Source organism: Meles meles, chromosome 6 (assembly GCF_922984935.1).
Source record: "Meles meles chromosome 6, mMelMel3.1 paternal haplotype, whole genome shotgun sequence".
NCBI lineage: Eukaryota > Metazoa > Chordata > Mammalia > Carnivora > Mustelidae > Meles > Meles meles.
Genome location: NC_060071.1, coordinates 42,396,987 through 42,417,399, shown reverse-complemented (window position 1 = coordinate 42,417,399; position 20,413 = coordinate 42,396,987). Strand labels below are relative to the sequence as shown.

At 42.9% G+C, this 20,413-nt stretch overlaps 1 protein-coding gene across 1 annotated transcript in view; it reads right to left on the bottom strand.

Moving 5' to 3' along the window:
- LOC123943997 (myocardial zonula adherens protein) overlaps positions 1 to 20,413 on the bottom strand; it is a 92,337-nt gene that overhangs the window by 5,196 nt on the left and 66,728 nt on the right. The window contains exons 11-12 of the mRNA XM_046008619.1: positions 16,649 to 16,732; positions 3,696 to 3,796 (exon numbers count right to left, since the gene is read on the bottom strand). Of these exons, the coding sequence (XP_045864575.1) occupies positions 3,696 to 3,796; positions 16,649 to 16,732 (185 nt within the window). The remainder of the gene's footprint in view (positions 1 to 3,695; positions 3,797 to 16,648; positions 16,733 to 20,413) is intronic.

The following is a 20,413-nucleotide window of genomic DNA, read 5'->3' as shown; positions in this document are numbered from 1 at the left end:
TGAGTGCCTTCTCCCCACTTCCCTCCCTCCTTGCTCTGCTGTAAGATCTCTGCATTCTAGAAACATATGGAATGCAAGGGTTAGGTGAAGAGGGGAAGGAGTTGAGGAGAAACTGGAGGCAGAAGGTGGTCTTCAGTTGACTAGACAGAGCGAGCCCAGGTCTCCAGCAGGCTGGTGACAGCGGGATGGAAGGGAGGAGACAGACAGCCCTGTACGGGCACTGAGGCTGTCCGGGGGGCACCGGTGTCTGGAGTGAACCGACCTCAGGGACCTGGAAAGGTGGTGGCAGCATCAACGGAAATAGGAAAATGCACCCATCCTGCTGGGCACTTTATGCCTGTGTCCTATCTCACCAGCCCAGCAGCCTCCCGAGGGAATCACTGTCAGAATCCTCTAGTTCCGGCTGAGAAACTGAGAAAAAGCTGTAGGTATTAGCAAGAGGCAGATCCTCTAACACAGGTTTATGGAGTATCCAGAAAGTGCTAGGCTAGTCCTGTACCGGCACTGGCCTGAGAGCCCAGGGTCCCTGTCCACTGGAGTCCACAGAGTTGGCACACATGGGCAAGCGGTGGCAGTGTGGGGAGGAGGTCACAAAAGAGGCCTACTGGCTCTGTTAGTAAAGGCTGATTTTGAATTTTTCCAGCATAAAAACTGAGCAGCAGTAATTGTAAGGGAGACGCTGTAAGCAGTAGGACAGCATGAAAATGCCTCCAGGTGGAGGGAGAAATGAGTCCGAGGAGGCCCGCTCCTGTCCCGTGAGGCTGCGTGCCCAGTGCCCGGAACATGCCGGGGCCACTCTGACATCTCAGCGGACAGAGGCCTCATCCGTCGCGGGGCCTTCCAGAGTTTTATGCAAGAGGGTTCCAAAGCACGGAGAGTTTAATTGGAGAGCTTAACGCATACTAAAGCACTATCAGGCCGTTGAGCAAAATCACTTATAACCACCAGTAAAAAGTGAATGAAATTGTCTTAGCACCCCCAAATTCACTTATATTTGATCCATTGTCTTACAAGAAAAATCAGAGCTTTGGTGTAGTTAATAGTAATAATCGCTATTCTTTATTCAGTAAGTGCTTAACCAGTTACCATGCTAAATGCTGTATATACATTTAGTCCCCCTAGAAACCCTCTGAGATCTGGTACTGTCCTCTTCGTTCCCACTTTAAGGATGAAATAATGAAGGCGTCAGAGCAATTAAGTGCTTGTCTAAGGCTTTGCTCTGCTGGCAGCTGGCTGGGCTGCACAGCCCCACAGCCTGAGGCTCCCCAACTGGACCACACTGCTAGGTTCTTTGTGAGAGAACAGGTAGAACAAAACTCATCTGCAGAAGAAAGGCTTAATGCACTACTTTGATCTAAACCATTTTGGAGGGGGCCGTTTTCAGAATATTCTGGAAAACACGATGGGACTTTGTATTAAATGCAAGTTCAAAGCCCAAGTAAGAACCAGGAATTTTGGGGTGCCTAGATGACTCAGTGGGTTAAGCCTCTGCCTTTGGCCCAGGTCATGATCTTAGGGTCCTCGGATCGAGCCCTGCATGGAGCCCTGCATCGGGCTCTCTGCTCAGCAGGGAGCCTGCTTCCTTTCCTCTCTCTCTGCCTGCCTCTCCACTTACTTGTGATCTCTCTCTCTGTCAAATAAATAAATCTTAAAAAAAAAAAAAAAAAAAGAACCAGGAATTTTGTTAGAATATACACAATACAATTTAGCAACCCTATTTATTATTTTAAAATGACACAGGTACCACACCAGGACTCCAAAGGCTTGCTTCCGATCCTGGCTCTGTGGCTTCCAGTGAATCACTTACCTCTCTGAGCCTCAACTTTGGGATCTATCAAACATGGGGATTAAACCCAACCAGGGGGTTCCAGTTTCTTTATTCAAACAAAATCTTATTTGGGATCCAACATCTAAAACACACTAAAAGCTGAGTTTCTCAGTTTTGTGTCATTTTGTTTTTCAGGAGGGGAAGGGTCCCCGCAGGCCAGCTCTTTGCTCCCCTCCCGCGCCCTGAGGCATCTGGAGGCCTCTCCCTGAGCCCCAGCGTGGAGCCCGGAGCCTAGTGAGGCAGCTCCAAGAAGCACAGGTGGGAAACTGCTGCTCTGAATTCTCTGTAGACCCCGTGCTCCTTGCCACTCAGGCCCGCGTGGCACCTTTCGCGTAGTAGGCACTTAATAAATACCGGAGAGGAAACGAATGGAACCCTACCCTGCCTTTTCGGAAATGCGGATACGTAGCTTTCATTTCCTCTGCTGATTGACCTGCGCAGTGAAAGTGCGAAGATGGATCCTGGGGGAAACCAAATGTTACATTTATGGAAAAGCTGCTTTTAGATGCTGAAGTGGCTTGCAAGTTCACCATGGCCATAAGTTAAGGGTCTGTCAGCACTTCCATTATGAAAACCGCTTTGTGGTTTCATAACTTAGCCGTAAAAGTTTGCTTCAGGCTATCCTTCGGCATACAAATTGGAAAACCTTGTTTTAAGCCAAAACGTGGGAATTAGAAAACAAACAATTTATTGGTTTCAGACATACTTTTGCACCCATCTTAAGCCAAACAAGATTTATTATGTGGGCAATTAAAGTGGACCAAACCACTTGGTTCCTGAAAAATAAAAGAGGAGAGAAATGGCCAAACTATTTATATATCAGAAGGAGGCTCTGGACATGACCGTTCGTTTCGGCTGTATTTTTATCATGGACTTCGCCCCTGATATTAATGAGATCTTGAGTCTATTCACGTATCTTTTTCCCTGCTTGAGCCTGTTAAACCTGAGAAATCTACTCAAAACCACTGACTTTGCAGATTGGGAAACGGAGGCTCCAGCAAAGACAGTCCGGCCTGATCACATCGTGCTGCTCGTAAGGACTAGATCCAAGGTATCTAACATCCCAGCTCAGTGATGGGCTCACAACCCTCTCCTGCCAGATCGAACCATTCAAGGTTCCAGGATTCTGCACTTCCCTGGCCTGCTGCTGTCTAACACAACACGCCCAAATGCCCCTGATCCCACGAGAATTCACCCTCCTACACACAGTAGTTGGGGTACTTTGGGACTTGGGTTACCCAAATCATAGGCCACATGCCGTCAGCCGAGGGCGTCCTCATTCTCACCTTGTTTTATGTCCTCTTTGGGCCGAGCACAGTTGCAAGCACCTGGAGATGGTAGTTGGGTTACTGGGTCCCAGATTCTAATTTTACTAAGGAGAGACCCAGGCATGGGTGTGTGGAACAGCTTAAGGACAAACAGGTCAGTCCTAGTCCTCGAGCTCAGAAACACAACTGAACCAACAAGGTTGTGGTTCTTGTTCATCTGTCGTGACTGAAACAGCTCAATTTATTCATGCTTTTGCCTTCCTTCCCAGGCTGTGGGTTGGGAAGCCAACCTCATTCCTCTCCCTAAGCCTCTGGCACAGGTAAGGTACTCAGCAGAAGTTTGCTGAGTGAATCAATGAGTGGACAGAGGAACCAGTGCATTCACTTCCTGCCAGGGCCCGTCTCTCTCTCTGGGGCATGGCTTCCCTAGGCTTCTCTTTGCTACCCCCTCTGCCCTGCACAATGCCCCCAGCTGCCATTTATCTTTGCAGAACTATTTTTGATAGAAAAAATGCAGTTCTGGTAATCACAGCCCCGTAAAGTATTTTTCTTAAGTCAGAGAGGAATTTGAGTCAGGAAAATAGGAAATTCCCAAATACCTGGGGAGAAGATCACAGCCCACTCCAATCTCTCTGGTCTCCACCTCAGACTTGCCCTGGGTTTCTATTAAATAGTCCAACCTGCTTTGTAGCTCGTTATTCTAGAGAGGAGGAGAAAAGTACTTTTAGTCAAGCAAATAGGTTCCCCCACAAACATGCATGATACAATTCATACGTGTCACCCGATTCTCCCCTGTACCACGGACACCTATCATAATGTATTTAGTGAGGATCGCACACAGTAGGAATTACAGAAAGATTGCTTGCCTCCTTACAGATAGCTTTCTGTGCACGTACACACATATGTATCCAATTTTACATCAATGGAAACAAACAAAATACCTTTTCTATGTTTAATTTGGGGTTTTCTTCACTCAATTTGTTGTGAATATCTTGCCATGTGTATTAGTTTTCTCTTTAGGTCAAAAAGCTCTTGTAGTGGGTTCATTGCGTTCCATTGGGCGGATGTCCATTATTTATTTAACTGGTCTCTTATTGATGGCATTTAGATATTTATCGCTTTTCTTGCAATTATAAATAAGGTAAAGCTCATGTTTTAATACTCCCTTATTAAACTATAAAATGAGTAAGTCTATTAATTTAATTTAGTGGGAAATACCTCTATAACTTAATAATTAGTATTTCATGGGTTTGGAAAAATTCAGAATCTCAAACATATAAAGTAGAACAAGCTCCTTGGGATTAAAATTAGCATTCTAAACAGTTTTTTTCAGGCCAGAGCCAAACATTACATAGGTTGATGATTAGATGCTCAGGAATTGGAAATTTGCCCCATGGGGGAAATGAAGGACAAAGGAGCAAGAGGGTTGAGGTTATTGGAATGAAAATAGGAAGAGAGATGGTGCCTGATGCCTAAAGGACAAACATACACAAAATCCAGAGATTAAACCACTGTTATCTCGGGGTATTGAGTTTTTAAGTTCTTCTATATTTTTCTGTAATTTTTCTACATTTTCTCTTTTTGCATATTACTAGTTTAACTTTTTTTTTTTTCATCATAAGTGTCCTCTTTAATCCCCATCACCTATTTCACCCATCCCCCAACCCACCTCCCCACAGTGGCTGCACCAGCTTGCATTCCCCCAACAGTGCAAGACGGTTCCTTTTTGTCCACATCCTCACCAACACTTGTTGTTAGATAAAGTCTTGCCTCATGAAAATTTAGTCTATCTTCTTAGCTATATTCTCAGAGCAGGGCATGCCAGAGATACAAGATACTTATTGAATAAATCAATGCATAAATACTTTTTTTAAAAGAGATTTTATTTCTTTATTTGACAGAGAGAGCACAAGTAGGTAGAGAGGGAGGCAGAGAGAGAGGAGGAAGCAGGCTCCCTGCTGAGCAGAGAGCCCGATGCCCCGGGGGACGCCGAACTCAAGATAGGGAAAATGAGTGAACTCCATGAAGGTTTGCTGGAATTATGCAGGGGAAAGAGAGTAAAAGAAACAAAGGGATAAGTATTCCAGGATTGTGGAACATACCGGGTTGAGAACAAGCACCTTGCCGCAGCATACACGTAGCAAGAGAGAGTTATGAAGGGCTACATCTGCCTTCGCCAGGATTTTGCACCCAATTCTGTAAGGCCAGAGTCAACACTCAATTTTATTTCAGTCACTGGGCTTCCAGGTGGAAACTGTCTTGGAAGGAAATACAACTGGGCAAAAGGAAATAAAACTCCTTAATTAGTCAAGGAGGCCACCGCAGTTTCCTAGTTCAAGGAGTGAGCGCCACATTTATAGCACCGAGGAGTGGGCCCCCTTCCCGCAAAGAATAGCTGTAAACTCTGGACAGAAAACAAAACAAAAAAAAAAACCATCTCTTATGGTTTGGGGAGACTGAAAGAGGACAGGCAAGCTGTAGGGGGGAGTGACAAGCTTAGAATGGGTTCTCTGTGACTCATGTGTTTGTTTTTGTTTGCAGCTTTGCCCAAGAGCAGTATAGTCATCCCGGCAGCAGCACAGACACTTAAGAAATTCAACAGAAAGATCATCTTGCTGGCAGACAAAAAACAGTAGAAGGAGCCCAGCATAACCAGGACTGCCAAGAGTAAAGGGGAAGCCAAAAAGGAGAGAGTCAGAGAAGGCAGAAACTTTAAGTTCTGTGTATAGATTCCGCTCAAGTCTCTGGCAGATCCCCTCGAACCATGCATGAGTTGGGCTAAATGAAAGAAGTTTGCAGCCAGGGCTTCAAGAACGGAACACGGAGATCTGAGCCGTTGCCCACTAGAGCACGGCAGGGTGGAGGGGGGTCTGACCAAATTCACTGCCTAAGACAAAAACCTCAGCGCTGTTCAGAACAATAAAACAATCCAAAGTCTCCACAACAGAACCTTCCCAATGTCCAGGTTATAATCCACAGTTACTGAATTTGTGAAGAGTAAGGAAAATGAGACCCATTTCCAAGGTGAAAGTGAACCAACAGATGCTAATCCCGAGAGGACTTGGATGTTGGACTTTTCACACAAGAACTTTCAAACAGCTATTCTAACTATGCTCTGTGAGGTAAGAGAAAATGTTACTAATTGATGTAGTAAACATACACACACACACACACACACACACACATATACATACACACATTAAATGAAAATTTTAGAACAGCAAAATACACTGCCTGAAATTTTAAAAAATCAATAGACTGAAAAAAACAAGGGAGATGACAAAAGATGGAGTCAGGGAACATGAAGACCTAGTAACAGAAATCATTCAATCAGTGGTGTCTGGATAGAACAGTCAGTTAAGCACCCAGCTCTGGTTTCAGCTAAGGTTATAATCTTAGGGGTGTGAGATGGAGCCCCACGTGTGGCTCCATGCTCCGTGCAGAGTCTGCTTATGGCTCTCTCCCTCTGCCCCTCCCCTGCTGCGCTCTCTCTAAAATAAGTCTTTTCAAAAAAATCATTTGATCAGAATAAAATGAAGACAGAAAATACTGAAAATAATAAATGGAGCTTCCTGGAACTATGGGACAATTTTTTAAAAGATCTTATTTAAAAAAAAAAAAAAAAAAAAAAAAAAAAGATCTTATTTATTGGGGCGCCTGGGTGGCTCAGTGGTTTAAGCCGCTGCCTTCGGCTCAGGTCATGATCTCAGGGTCCTGGGATCGAGTCCCGCATTGGGCTCTCGGCTCGGCAGGGAGCCTGCTTCCCTCTCACTCTCTCTGCCTGCCTCTCTGCCTACTTGTGATCTCTCTCTGTCAAATAAATAAATAAAATCTTTAAAAAAAAATATTTAAAGATCTTATTTATTTATTTGATAGAGATCACAGTTAGCCAGAGAGGCAGGCAGAGAGAGAGAGGGAAGCAGGCTCCTTGCTGAGCAGAGAGCCTGATTCGAGGCTCTATCCCAGGACCCTGGGATCATGACACGAGCCAAAGGCAGAGGCTTTAACCCACTGAGCCCCCAGGCACCCCATATGGGACAATTTCTAATGTCTAACATGGGATACTGGAATCACAGAAGGAAAGGATGAAGAAGCTAGAGTAGGAAAAATAGTCAAATAATGGGTAAACATTTCCCAAATTTGGTGAAGAACATAAATTTGCAAATCCAAGAGTCTCAGCAAACACCAAACAGGGTAAATTCAAAGAGAAATTTCCCGTGCACATCCTACTCAAACTACTGAAAATCATAAAGAAAAAAAATCTTGAAAGCAATCTTGTTTTATATATAGGCGAACAATAATTTGAATTACCACAGAATTCTCAAAAAGCAAAGAAGTCAGAAGATAGCACTAAGAGAAAGAAACTTGTCCCTGAACACTCTGTGATTCAGTCATGAAGGTGAAAGGAAGAGCTCACTTTCAGATCAAGAAAAACCAAGTGAATTTGTCCCCGTGCTGCTACGCTACACAGAATGCTACATGAAAGGTCTTCAGGCTGCAGAGCAGTGATATCAGAGAGAAACAGATTTCCGGGAATGAGTGAAGAACATCAGAAATAAATACTGTGTGAGTAAATATAAAAGACTATATTTTCTCTTAATTTCTCTAAAGTACATATGACTATTAAAGCAAAACTTATAACAATGTATTGTGGGTTTATAATGCATGCAAATGTGATACCTATAATAACTATGACAGCGGGGGAGGGTGGTAAATGGATGTATATCATTGCAAGATTTCTACATTTTACACAAAGTAGTACAAAGTTACTTTTAAGTGGACTATGAACAGTTAATAATGTCATGATAGGCAGAGTGATGGCTAATATATTAGAAAAAAGACACAGCAAAATGCCAATAGCTATATTAAAATGGGATTCTTTTTTTTTTTAAGATTTTTTTTTTTTTAATTTATTTATTTGACAGAGAGAGATCACAAGTAGACAGAGAGGCAGGCAGAGAGAGAGAGAGAGAGGGAAGCAGACTCCCTGCTGAGCAGAGAGCCCGATGCGGGACTCGATCCCAGGACCCTGAGATCATGACCTGAGCCGAAGGCAGCGGCTTAACCCACTGAGCCACCCAGGCGCCCCTAAAATGGGATTCTAAGAAAACAAATAATCCAAAAGAAAACAAGAAAAAGGAAACAAACAAATAAGCAAAACAAACCAGAGGGAGTAAATGGAAAACAAATAACGACAGACCTAAATCCAGTCATACCAATTATTAAATGTCAATGGACTGTACACTCCAATGAGAGACTATCAGAATATATTTTAAAAAGCAAGACTTAACTATGTATGGCCTACCAGAGATACACATTAAATACAGAGACATAGATCAGTTGAAAATAAATGGGTGGAAAAAGACCATACAGGAATACGTGGGTGGCCCAGTGGGTTAAAGCCTCTGCCTTCGGCTCGGGTCATGATCCCAGGGTCCTAGGATCGAGCCCCACATTGGGCTCTCTGCTCCGCAGGGAGCCTGCTCCCCCCCCCCGCTTCCTGCCTCTCTGCCTACTTGTGATCTCTCTCTCAAATAAATAAATAAAATCTTAAAAAAAAAAAAAGATATACCGTACAAACAGTAAACTTAGAGGGCAGGAACAGCTATATTAATAATGCCCGGTAAGAGACTTCAAGATGGAATATGAACAAGGCAGGGACCAACATTTCATAATAATGAAAAGGTCAACTTACCAAGATATAACAATCAAAAATGTATATGTATAGCTTCAAAATACATGAAGTTAAAAAGAAAAATTAAAGGGGCACCTGGCTCAGTGAGTTAAAGCCTCTGCCTTCAGCTCAGGTCATGATGCCAGGGTCATGGGATCAAGCCCTGCATCGCATAGGGCTCTCTGCTCTCTCTCTCTCTCTGCCTGCTTCTCTGCCTACTTGTGATCTCTGCCTGTCAAATAAATAACAATCTTTTAAAAAAAGAAGTAGATGGTGTAAAACCATAGTAATGGATTTTAACACCCCTCTGTCAGCAACTGTAATTGCTGTCAATTACACAAAGATCAGGAAGAATATAAATCAGATAAACAATACTGTCAACCACCTAAATCTGATATTATAGAACACAAAAACAGCAAACTGCTTTTTTTTACGCTAAGCAAGAGAAACCATGTGCTGAGCCATAAAACAAGTCTTGATAAATTTAAAAGATTTTAAAACATACAAAGTATGTTCTCTGATCATAACAATTAAATTAGAAATCAAAAACAAACTGAGAAAACCTCAACTATTTGAAGGTTAAACAACCTACTTCTGAATGATCCATAAGTCAAAAGAAGAATCTCAAAGGAGATTAGAAGATACTTCAAACTGGATGATAATGAAAATACAACCTGTCATTGCTTGAAGGGTGCCACTGAAGCAGAGTGATCAGGGACATTTATAGCTGCTGATCGTAACAGAGAAGAGAGCTCTAAAATCAATGGCCTAATGTCCACCTCAAGGAGCTATAAAAAGACGAGCAAAGTCATACAAAATAATTAGAAGGAAGGGAATAATGAGTATCAGAGCAAAACTCAATACAATAGAAAATATCAACAAAGTCAAAAGCTATTCTAATTTTTTAAAACATTAAAAAATGGATAACCCCCCAGCTAGTCTGATCAAAGAAGAGGGGTACAAATAATGACAGGGATCAAACTAAAAGGGAACAACCAGATATCTATGTGGAAAAAATGTATTCCTTTCTTCACACCAAACACAAAAATTAGCTCCAAGTGGATTACAGATCACCATTAAAAAGCCAAAACTATAAAATGTTTAGGGAAAACCCTTGGAGAAAATCTCTGATTTTTTTTGTAGTAGGCAAAGATTTCTTAGCACACAAAAAGCATAAACCTCAAAAGAAAAAAATTTGATAAACCGAACTTTATCAAAAATAAAAACCAAAACCACGTCCTGAAGAAAATGAAAAAGAGGGGCACCTGGCTTGCTCAGTCAGTAAAGCATGAGACTCTTGATCATGGGCTCATGAGTTCGAGCCCCATGTTGGAGGAAGAGTTTACATAATAATAAAAAAAAAAAAGAAAGCAAGTCATGAAATGAGAGAAAATATTCACAATTCATGTATCTGACAAAGACCTGATATCCAGAATATAAAAACAACTCTTACAAGTCGATAATAAGAAAACCAAAAACTTGATAAAATAGTGGGCAAAAGACTTGAACAGACACTTCAAAACACAAAATATATAAATGGCCAAGAAGCATTTATAAAGACACACAACATCACCAGTGACCATGGAAAATGCAAGTCCAACCGCAATGGGACACCACCCACGCCCCCTGCAGGATGGCTGAATTAGACCTACGATACGAAGGGTGAGGATGTAGAAAACCTAGAACATTGAAACGGCCATTGGGAATATAGAAGACTACAGACCCCGTGACAAACTGTTCAACGGCTCCTTTGAAAGTTGAACCTGCATCTACTATTGAGCCCAGCTAGTCCACTACTAGGAATTTACCCCAGGGGAGTAAAAGCCCATGTCCTCATAATGACTTGCCCGGTAATGCTCACCGCAGCTTCATTCACAGGAGCCCCACACCGGAAACAACCCGAATGTGGATGAACAAACACGAAGAGACAGAAATACAGCGGAGTGCCTGCTGCTCTGGGATAGAGGGGGCTGCCTATGACAGAGATGCGGTCAGAACCATCACGCAGTGTGGGAGACGCTTGGTGTGCGAGTCCACACTGTAGGATTTCATTTGCAGAGAATGCAGACAAGGTCACAGTGACAAAAAAGTGACAAAGTGACCCCTCCCACAGGAAAAAAAAAAAAAAAGGATCACTGGCTGCCTGGAGTTGAACCAAGAGAGGGAAACAGGGAGTGGAAATGGTTCCATATCTGGATTGTGCGGTGGTTTCATAGGTACACACAACTGTCAAAAGTTCCCGAACTAGATACTTCATTTTTTTTTTTAAGCTGTAACTGACAGATCACATTGTAGTAGTTTCAGATGTACAACATGATGATTTGCTCCTGGTATATACTGTGAAATGACCACCATTATACATCTAGTTGCCATCTGTCATTACACACTTTACATGGATGAGGTTTATTTATGTAAAAAAAAAAACAACACAAGGTTGACCGAAAAACAAAAACAAAAAACACAAAGAAGGCGAGAGCCCTGAATATGGGCAGTAGGAGACAAATTAGAGAAGGAGGACGGATTAAGAAAGAGTTAAAACAGAAAAGTGCCAGGACCCGGTCCGGGCATCCCACAGACTGTACTTGGGGTGAACCCAGTAAGGGCAGCCTCTCGGAGGCCTGGCTCAGGTTCCCTGCTGCTTCCTTCTGGGACGGAGCCTCCAGTTCCAGGGTCGTCCTGCTCTCAAACACCGCCCCCTCGTGTTTAGATGGGAAATGCAACTCGGGAGGCTGCAGGCCTTCCAGGAAAGTAGGACCTGGTACCTCACCGTTTGGCATTTTTTGGAAATTATGTCACAAATGTACGGCAGCCACCTCCTCCCCCGACTCCCTCGGGCCCAGGAGAGGGAGCGGCCGGAGCCATAACACATGCACTAAACAAGAATGTTGGCCCAATGAAACGCGGCCGGCCGTGGAGCCCCGGGGCCCGGTGCTGTCGCTCCACTAGTACCCTGGAAAATTAGTAACAGTCCCAGCAATGCACAGCGGACGTGCTGAGAGGTCTACGTGCTATACAAGACGCATGAAATGCAGGATGAACAAAACCAAGACGTAGCACTCCTTTCCTCGGACCTTTGAATTTCGCTGTCAGTTCAGGATTTTCAGCAGAGAAGAAAGGAATCAGTTCAGAGTTTCAGAAAGCTGATCAACATTACAGAGGTATATACTTATGGTTTTAGTTCAGTAACAAGCTTCTATATCGGAAATAGGGAATGTGATATTCTTTCTTCAGGAGGTGGGCAAGTGTAAATCGAGAATAAGGATAAAAGAATGGACGTATTTTTGTATAGGAAGATTTTGAGCTGGTTGATGAAATGCGGTCTGATGGGGCCAGGCTAGAGCAAACTTCTGGGGATCCGGTGGGACTGAGGGGTCCCACCTCACCTTGGTGAGTACAAGTCTCAGGAAGTACTAATGATGGATTCAGAGACCAAAAGTATCCACATTTTCTATTTTAAAAAGGAAAGTGGAGGGAGGGGGAGAAGGAGGAGGAAGAAATATGTATCCGTGACAATGAAAGGAGACCCTGGGGCCCAGACAATTGGAAAAACAGTAAACACATATGGCATTTACAATGAGCCATATACTTTTCGAATCACTTAATATTAATTAATTTAATCCTCCTAACAACTCTACAGAGAAGACACCATTTCAGAGAAGACTCCCTTTAACAGATGAACAAACTGTGGCCCAGAGCAGTTCAGTAACTCGCTCAAGATCCCATAACCAGTAAGTGGTAGAGCTGAGATTTGAACTTGGGCAGCCTCACTCCAGAGTCTGCAGTTAGGCCCTTAATAAAAAATAGCTACTTTTACTAAGATGGAATATATCAGGTTACCAGATATGTCTATCAAAACTTCACAAAGATATTTGAAATACCACTTTTGGCATCAGGAGGGTTTAAAGCAGGCGATGGAAAGCTGTGGTATAAAAATGACTGGTGTTAGAAAGGCCAAGAGCATAGAAAGTCTTAGTGGCCAACAGGACCCGTATTGTAAAGTGGTGTAATTAAATTTGGAAAATGTCAGTGTGACTCACAATCTCAAGAAGACCGATAAGGCCTCCAATTCTGTCATGACTAGAACTGGCTTAACAGTAGGCACAGTGCTTTAGCCATGACCAAATCCCATGCCCAAGTAGTTCTCAATATAGTTCACCACTAAAATAAACCACGGCTCCTTGGAGACAAGCAAATACCATATGTTGAAATAAGACAAAAACGAGGATGAAAAGAATGAACCCAAAAGGATCAGGAGCCCTGCTACACAGGCCAAGAAGCTGATGGAGGAAAACTCTCCCTAGCTGAGTTGCAACAATTTGAGCATCAAAAAAAGGAGGAGGAGAAGGAAATTATTATGATGGAAACAAGGTGAATTTGAGAAATGCCTTGTGTTCAACAGTGTCTCTCAAAGGGAAAGTTCCAAGAAAGTGTACACGAAGATACTTTTTTCTAAAAATAATTGTTTCAACTTGTTCCTGACAATGTAGATTTATAGGGCAATTTGTTTTGTTTTTTAAAGATTTTATTTATATATTTGACACAGAGAGAAAGAGATCACAAATAGGCAGAGAGGCAGGCAGAGAGAGGGGGAAGCAGGCTCCCTGCTGAGCAGAGAACCTGATGTGGGGCTCGATCCCAGGACCCTGAGACCATGACCTGAGCCGAAGGCAGAGACCCAACCCTCTGAGCCACCCAGGTACCCTGAAGATACTTTTAATAGGAAAGAAGGGTGACCATAAAGTGCTAGGTCACAATTTACATTGATTTTTAAAACTAGGAAGCCTTAATATATAAGGTGATATTTCTTTTATAGAGTATTAATTGTATGTATATTTATAAAATTTCTATGTCAACTAAGAAAGACTAACAAAAGGAATTATAAGTCAGGTCATCCCAGGACCTTAGGGCCCACTGAAGGACTGCTTGGCGTTGGTAATCCTACAACAACCAGGAGGAAAGAGCAGCAGAGATCTACTGCCATTACTCCCTAACTGCCATTGTTAACCCAGTTAACAATGAACCAAGAGTCAGCAGTGTGTTTGTACCATGATAAACTAGTCAGGCAGCCTAAAGAGGAAGGCCAAGTACTCGAACTCAACCTCTCATCTCCTAGAAGGTGAAATCTCTACCTGGTGAAATCTCTTTACTCTACCTTGTTGGGTAAAATATTAATAAGGACGTAAGTTCTTAATAGTTCTGACAGCTAGGTCAGTGCATCATGATAAGGGGTCCTGACCTTGAATCACCTTGAAGCCACCTCATCCTGAGGGTACCCCCAACTCCCCCAAGAATCAGCACCCTCTGACCTTTCAGAAAAGCTGTTCTGTCTCCTTTGGATCTGAAAGATCCCTGCTCCTGTCTGGAAAGTGTTACAGTGATGTCAATTCTGAGAATACAGGGGGATAAGTAAAACAGTTTTGGCAAGATATAAAAAACAAGAACAGAAACAATGAAGAAATAAACTGTACCCAAGATAGTTCATATTTCAGAGTAAGTTAAAGTATAAATGTATTACTAAATCTTGTCATTATGTACCTTATTTTGTGTGTGTTTCATCTGCTGTTTAAGTGGACGTAGGAAGTGATCAAAACGAATCAGCCATACTACGTACATTCACAGTGGGATTTAAATCGGTTATGGGAATTTAATCAAACAAATTTATAATTGGTGTTTAAGTGCTCAAGGAGGCCCAGTTCTCAAAGTCTTGCTTAACGGACACACACCGCAGACGCAGACGCTGCTGGCCCCGCCCATACCCTCTGGCCACTCACCGTTGCCTGACCTGCCACTTGTGACTCTCTGCCTGGGGGTTTCTTCTAACCACCAGACTGTACCTGGCCCTGAGGGCAGGCCATAGCTGGATGCTATGCCTCAACCGATGGCAGGCGGGTGTTAGTGGATCAATGCTCTTTGACCTTTAGCTAAAGACAACCCTGAGGCCAGTATGTCACGTCTCCCAGAGTCCCCCAACGTGAGTGAGCTGGGGCTGCCCACAGTGGCAGCCTTCTCAGCAAGACACCATCCTCTTCCTGACTCACCCCCCACCCCTCCTCTACTGGGGCTTCCTGGGATCACTCACCAGATCTATTCTGCGGACTAATATCCACATCTCAGGGTCCGGAAAAGAGAGGAGTCTCAGAACTCGAGCATTAAACAAACCCCCATGTGGAATGTTCTCTACACACAGGATCCCCTCGCGCTTTCATAATCTACAGCAGAAGAGCCGTCCTGAGGGGCAGAGCTGGGGGAGGGAGAGGGCTGGTGGGCACTGCCTCTCCTGTCAGCACTTCCTTCATCTGTCCTGGACCCACAGGCTCCCACCAGGACACCCCCTCTCTGATCTCACTGGGGAAGAAGGTTCCTCCCTTCCCTTCCATGATTCCTCCCACGGGTTGTTCTGATTTGGGAGGACATTACCTCCATTCATAAGGCTGGAGCTGCACCCAGGGACCATGGAGGGGAAGGGAGGAGAGGATCAGGGCAAGTGCCCATTTACTCAGCTGTCCCAACAACAAGACCCTTGAGCTTGAATCTACCACCAGGTCCCTGTGGGCCCTGACTTTTATAGGCAGCTCCCCAAACACAGAGCAAATGAAAAGGCCGTTCACTCTACCCACAAACATGGCGATTAAGAGTTCAGGCCTTGAATTCAGGCTTATCCATTTCTACCATCACCTTGGCCGGGCTCCTCCATGCCCCTGAACCTCAGTCTCCCCGCCTATAAAATGGGAGAGATACAATCTAATTCCTAGGGATGCCTCTTAAGAAACATGCCAGGCACTTGCTCTGCACTCTCGCTGCACGGTCACACACCTGCAGGGGCACCTACCATCCTCGCTCGGTGATTCTACGAAACCTCCCCAGCGTCACTGAGCTAATAAGAGGCAGATCCAGGGTTCAAACTTGGGCAAGTCTGATTCCGCTCTTAGCCTCCAAGTGCTACAAGGGATGTGGAAAGCAATTAACAGTGCCCAGCGACACCAGCTGCTTCACCAATGTCGTCTCTGTCCTGTCTCCATCCTTCCTGTCTCCCGGGCTGTCTTCCTCGGGGAAGAACCACGTTGAGGTGCACAGATGAGGAGAGATTCATGAGGCTCAGAAGGAAGGGGCTCGATGCCAAGCTCTTAATGAAGAGCCTTCAGCACGAATGGATTTTGGCTTCTGCTTCCATTAATAGCTAAGCTCTCAAGATTCTTCCAGCTCCACAATTTCCTTTTCTGGAACCTACACCAAATCTTCCAAATGACTTTCAAGAAAGCCAGAAAGTCGGAAAGACTAAATATCTTCGAAGTTTCAGGTGAAATTGAGTCACCTGCAAACCTGTTGACTCAGTGTCACAGAGAAGTGCAGTCAGAACCCTGCCTCTCCGCCTGGTTCCGGCCTTACCCAAGCTGGGGGATCGTGAGCAAAGCCACCTGCCTCCTCTGGACCTCCTATTCTTTATTTTTTTTTTCCCTGTGCCTCCTTTTGAAACATTTGTTAATATAAAGACAACGATCCTTGTCTTGCCTTTCTTAAAGTTGATGAGAGAACCACGCAAGGAATGTCCGTGAAAATACCTCCCAAGTTATAAAGCCCTACATACGTGCAGGAAATTATCAGTGTTACTCAACAGCTTATCAGACTCGCTAAGAAAATTCTGGAACAAGAAAAATGAAAGCCAAAAAGCAGAGGTGGGCAGCAGGCTGGGATGAGGAGAATCCGTGGTAAAGAAAAACTAGCTGTCAGAATCCCATTTTCAGTGCCGGCAGTTAACCTTCAATCAATTTTATAAGGCCAGGAAATAGCCATATTTTTAATTAAGTGTCGGCGGTAGGCTCAGCAACATAAAATTTAATGGTAGAGAAGACACCAACTTAAAGAAACACAGCTTCTTACCTCTCCTTCTAAGAAAGAGATCTTTTCCAAAAGCTGCAATATTAAGAGCTGTTTCTGCTGCACCTTCTTCTTCAACGATTCAATCTAGAAAGAAACAAATGAACTGTTCATGAAAACCACACACAACTGTAGATGCACAAGTTAATCAACCGGAAGAGACGTCTTTGGTTGTCCTCCAATTAGAACCCGCCCTTTGGTTCTCTGTGTCTCAAGGAACAGTGTTAACACGAGATGCTCCCTGGAACAGAGGGTCTGGTGGCCACATGATTTTGGAATCACGCCCCATTAGGTTTGTTTGACCTGACGTTTCCACACTGATTTTGCAGTGTAACCCTTATTAACATCCCATGTATGTGCCAGAGAGTGTACTCTGGGAGTACACACACATAAAATACTCAGCTTAAATTCGAGAGTCAGCCCGCATTTCAGACATTCAACGCTGTTATTCCTGTTAGTAGATTCATTCAATCGGGTGTCAGAAGTTGTGGTCTGGGAACAGGGTCACTGTCACTAAAAGTGCAAATGGGATTGAGAGGATCCAAGACTCACATGGCTTGGGACAAAGACAGAGACTGGAGCTGGGCATTCACCTTTGTTTTTACAACGTGGTCTATCTTAGCTACTCTAACTCTGCTTTTCATTCATGTCATGTTCCACAAACCACAGATGCCCTAAAAGCAGGAACCGGGGTGCCCCATTCCAGGCTATGTCGTAGACAACAGAGCCATCATGGGAACGTGTGTGAGTTCAGTCAATAACTGGTGATTTGGAAGAACACACTAATTTCCCAACAACCTGGTATATTCAATTTGTGCATTTGCAAAATCTTTAAAAAAAAAAAAAAATCCGGCTCAGTGCAAAATGCCACACAATCCCCCTTTAGAAGTGAATCTAGCCAGAGCTAGGAAAAGGCAAAAGTACAATCACATTGCCCTTTGACCCAGCAATCCCATTCCTAGAAATAGATCCCCAAAGACACATTGGCTAAAATACAAAATGACCCGGACAAAGGATTTTGGGCTTTTACAAGACACAAAGAAAACAGAACTCCATCAATCAATAAGTGGTTGGTTAAATAAACCATGGTTCATCATGACAACGATGACTGTGAAGATCTCTAGAGCAGATAAGGAGTTTCATAAGAAATACGTGGTACCCAAGCTTTAGTGTAAAACAGAGGCGGCCATTGGAATGCATATACACTTGCAAAAAGAAATTCTGCAAAGGTAAAAGAAACCTTAATTATTAAGAAATAGTTGCCAATAGGAAAAGAAGGAAATTAGAGGCAGAAGAAAAGACTTTTTGGTAATACCTTGTTACCTACATTTAATTTTGAAAGCACATTTTACAGATTCAAAAAATAAATCTAAACCAAAAAGAAAAAAAAGTGAACTTGAAAACACATCAAAATAAAGGAGCTCAACTGTATATCCAGTTGGTGAAAAGAACTCAAGTGTTGTTTGAACAAGCTAATTTGACTCTGTTTTTAGTGGACTGTACTCTAAAAACAAACAGAATTGCAAAGAAATCTCTTATTCACTAGGAAAACTGTTGGTAATAATGTTGGTATTGTTGTTTCATGTTGTTTTGAAACTGAGATACTGCAGTATAATAATGTTTGGAACCAAGGTTTTTAGTGTAAAAGAAGGAAACACAAGTGTGAAATCAAAGAAATAAAAAAAAGTTTTGTTAAGTTTGAAATGAAAATATTAGTATGAACTCATAAGTAATATTTTATTTTCCTCTGTTATGTATGCATTTCTTAATTCTGTCCACTGAGGAAACTTAGAAATTTTAACAATAAACACGTAACGTATCCAGATTGTGGCATCTAAATACTAACCCTCACCAACCAAACACGGGTCATCTTTGAGGAAAGGCTCATTTCAAGGGGTAAAATTTTCTAGGGGAAACCAAGACACCTTATGCCTGAAAACAAATGCATGAAGGGTCTCCCTTGGGCTAAGGATTACGACAATTTTAGCATCAAGAAGAATAACAAATGTAATTGAATGAGACACGTGGAATAAATATGTTTTTAAAACCCTGAGTATGTTATGATTCTTCAAAAACCAAAACCAACAGCAATGACTAGGGAATGACTAGGGAACCAACTTCTTACTTAGAAACTTGGCAACTTAGAGGCAGACTTAAAGCCATGTAGCCTGCCTTTCTTGTGCAAACTGCATTTTGAGATTACTAAGAAGTCCTAGGTAATGAGGGAAAGAGTTTTATTTTTCAGAAGAATACCAGTGAATAAATAGGGAAAGGAGGAGAGATGTAGAAAATCACCATTGTGCAATCCCTAGGAAGTAACCGGCTCATTGTATTAGAAGAATTAACAGATGAACCAGTCAGAGGCAAAGCTAAGGAAGAACTTTACAGCTGCGTTTTGGGCTGTCCCCATCTGAATCCGTGATCGGCCTCAGCATCACGCGAAGGGGGTCAGTCAGACATGAAGACAGTACATCGCACAGCACCAGAAAGAGTGCTTCCTCCCCCCCAGCCCCCAAGAAAAGGAAAACTGAATCTCACCGTGTGCTAGAGCTAATGAACAAAAAGTCAATTCCTGAACGCAGAAACATTTATAGGACAACTGACTCAGCTCCTACAATGCCGCTGGGTGCGGGAAACTCTGCAGGGGAGGAGGATACACAGGGAGAAAGAAGCCTGTTCTAGATTAAAGGACTCTAGAAACATAACCACCAAACAAATGACCTTCTCTGGATACTGACTGAAGCAAGGCTTCAGTAAAAAGGCCCTTTTAAAGACATTCCAGAAAATTTTAGGACACATTATTATTGCATGATGCCAAGGAATTATCATTAACTTTGTTCGGTGCGACAATGGCATCATGTTTATGTAAGAAAAAGTACGTATGTTTTAGAGATAGATGGTGAGGTGTATAGGAAACAGAAGCAGGATGTCTGGGATTTGGTTCAAAATGACTACATGAAGGGGAAAAGAGGAAAAGAAGGAGCAAATACAGCAAAGAGCGCCAAGTTTTGCTGTTTGTTGAATCTGGTCTTGAGTCTAGGGGGCTTCATCGATCAGTCTCTCTGTCCCGAGTGCATGTGACATTTTCATGACAAAATATTTTAAATTCCACCTGGTGCCAAAAAATACAATCCTCCCACACAAAAAGTAAGCCATACAAAACAGAATATAATAAGAAACACATTTAAGAAAAACTGTCCAATGTTGATAATAATTAAAGAAATTATAATTAAAAACAGTAACAAGTTACCCTTTAATAACGATTGAATGCGCCCAAAACTACTGGCTGAAGAAATCAGCATTGAAAGAGCTGGGAGGGGCAGCCTTTCTCGCGTGTTGCAGGTGGCCTTGTAAATTAGAATGACCCTTTGGGCAATTTAGCAATAAATATTAAGAGCCATAAAGCTGTTCATACCCTTTGACCCACTAATCCCACTCCTGGGAATTCATCCTAAGGATATAATTCAGACATAGGAAAAAAGCTATATATGCAAAGATGTTCTTGCTCCTATTATTTATAACAGAAACTGGAAATAACCTTAACGTCCAGCACTAAGGCACGGGGTGGTACATTATGGAATATCAATCTGACGGGACGTATGATACAGACACTGCAAACACACTGCCAAATGTAAAAGTGTTTACGAAAATCCTCGAGGGATAAAAACAAAATAAAACAAGAAACAAAAACCAAAGCATGCAACGATCAAAAGTAAAAGCTGGAAGTTAGCTAAACAAAATCATACTGAAGTTGCTGTAGAATTATGG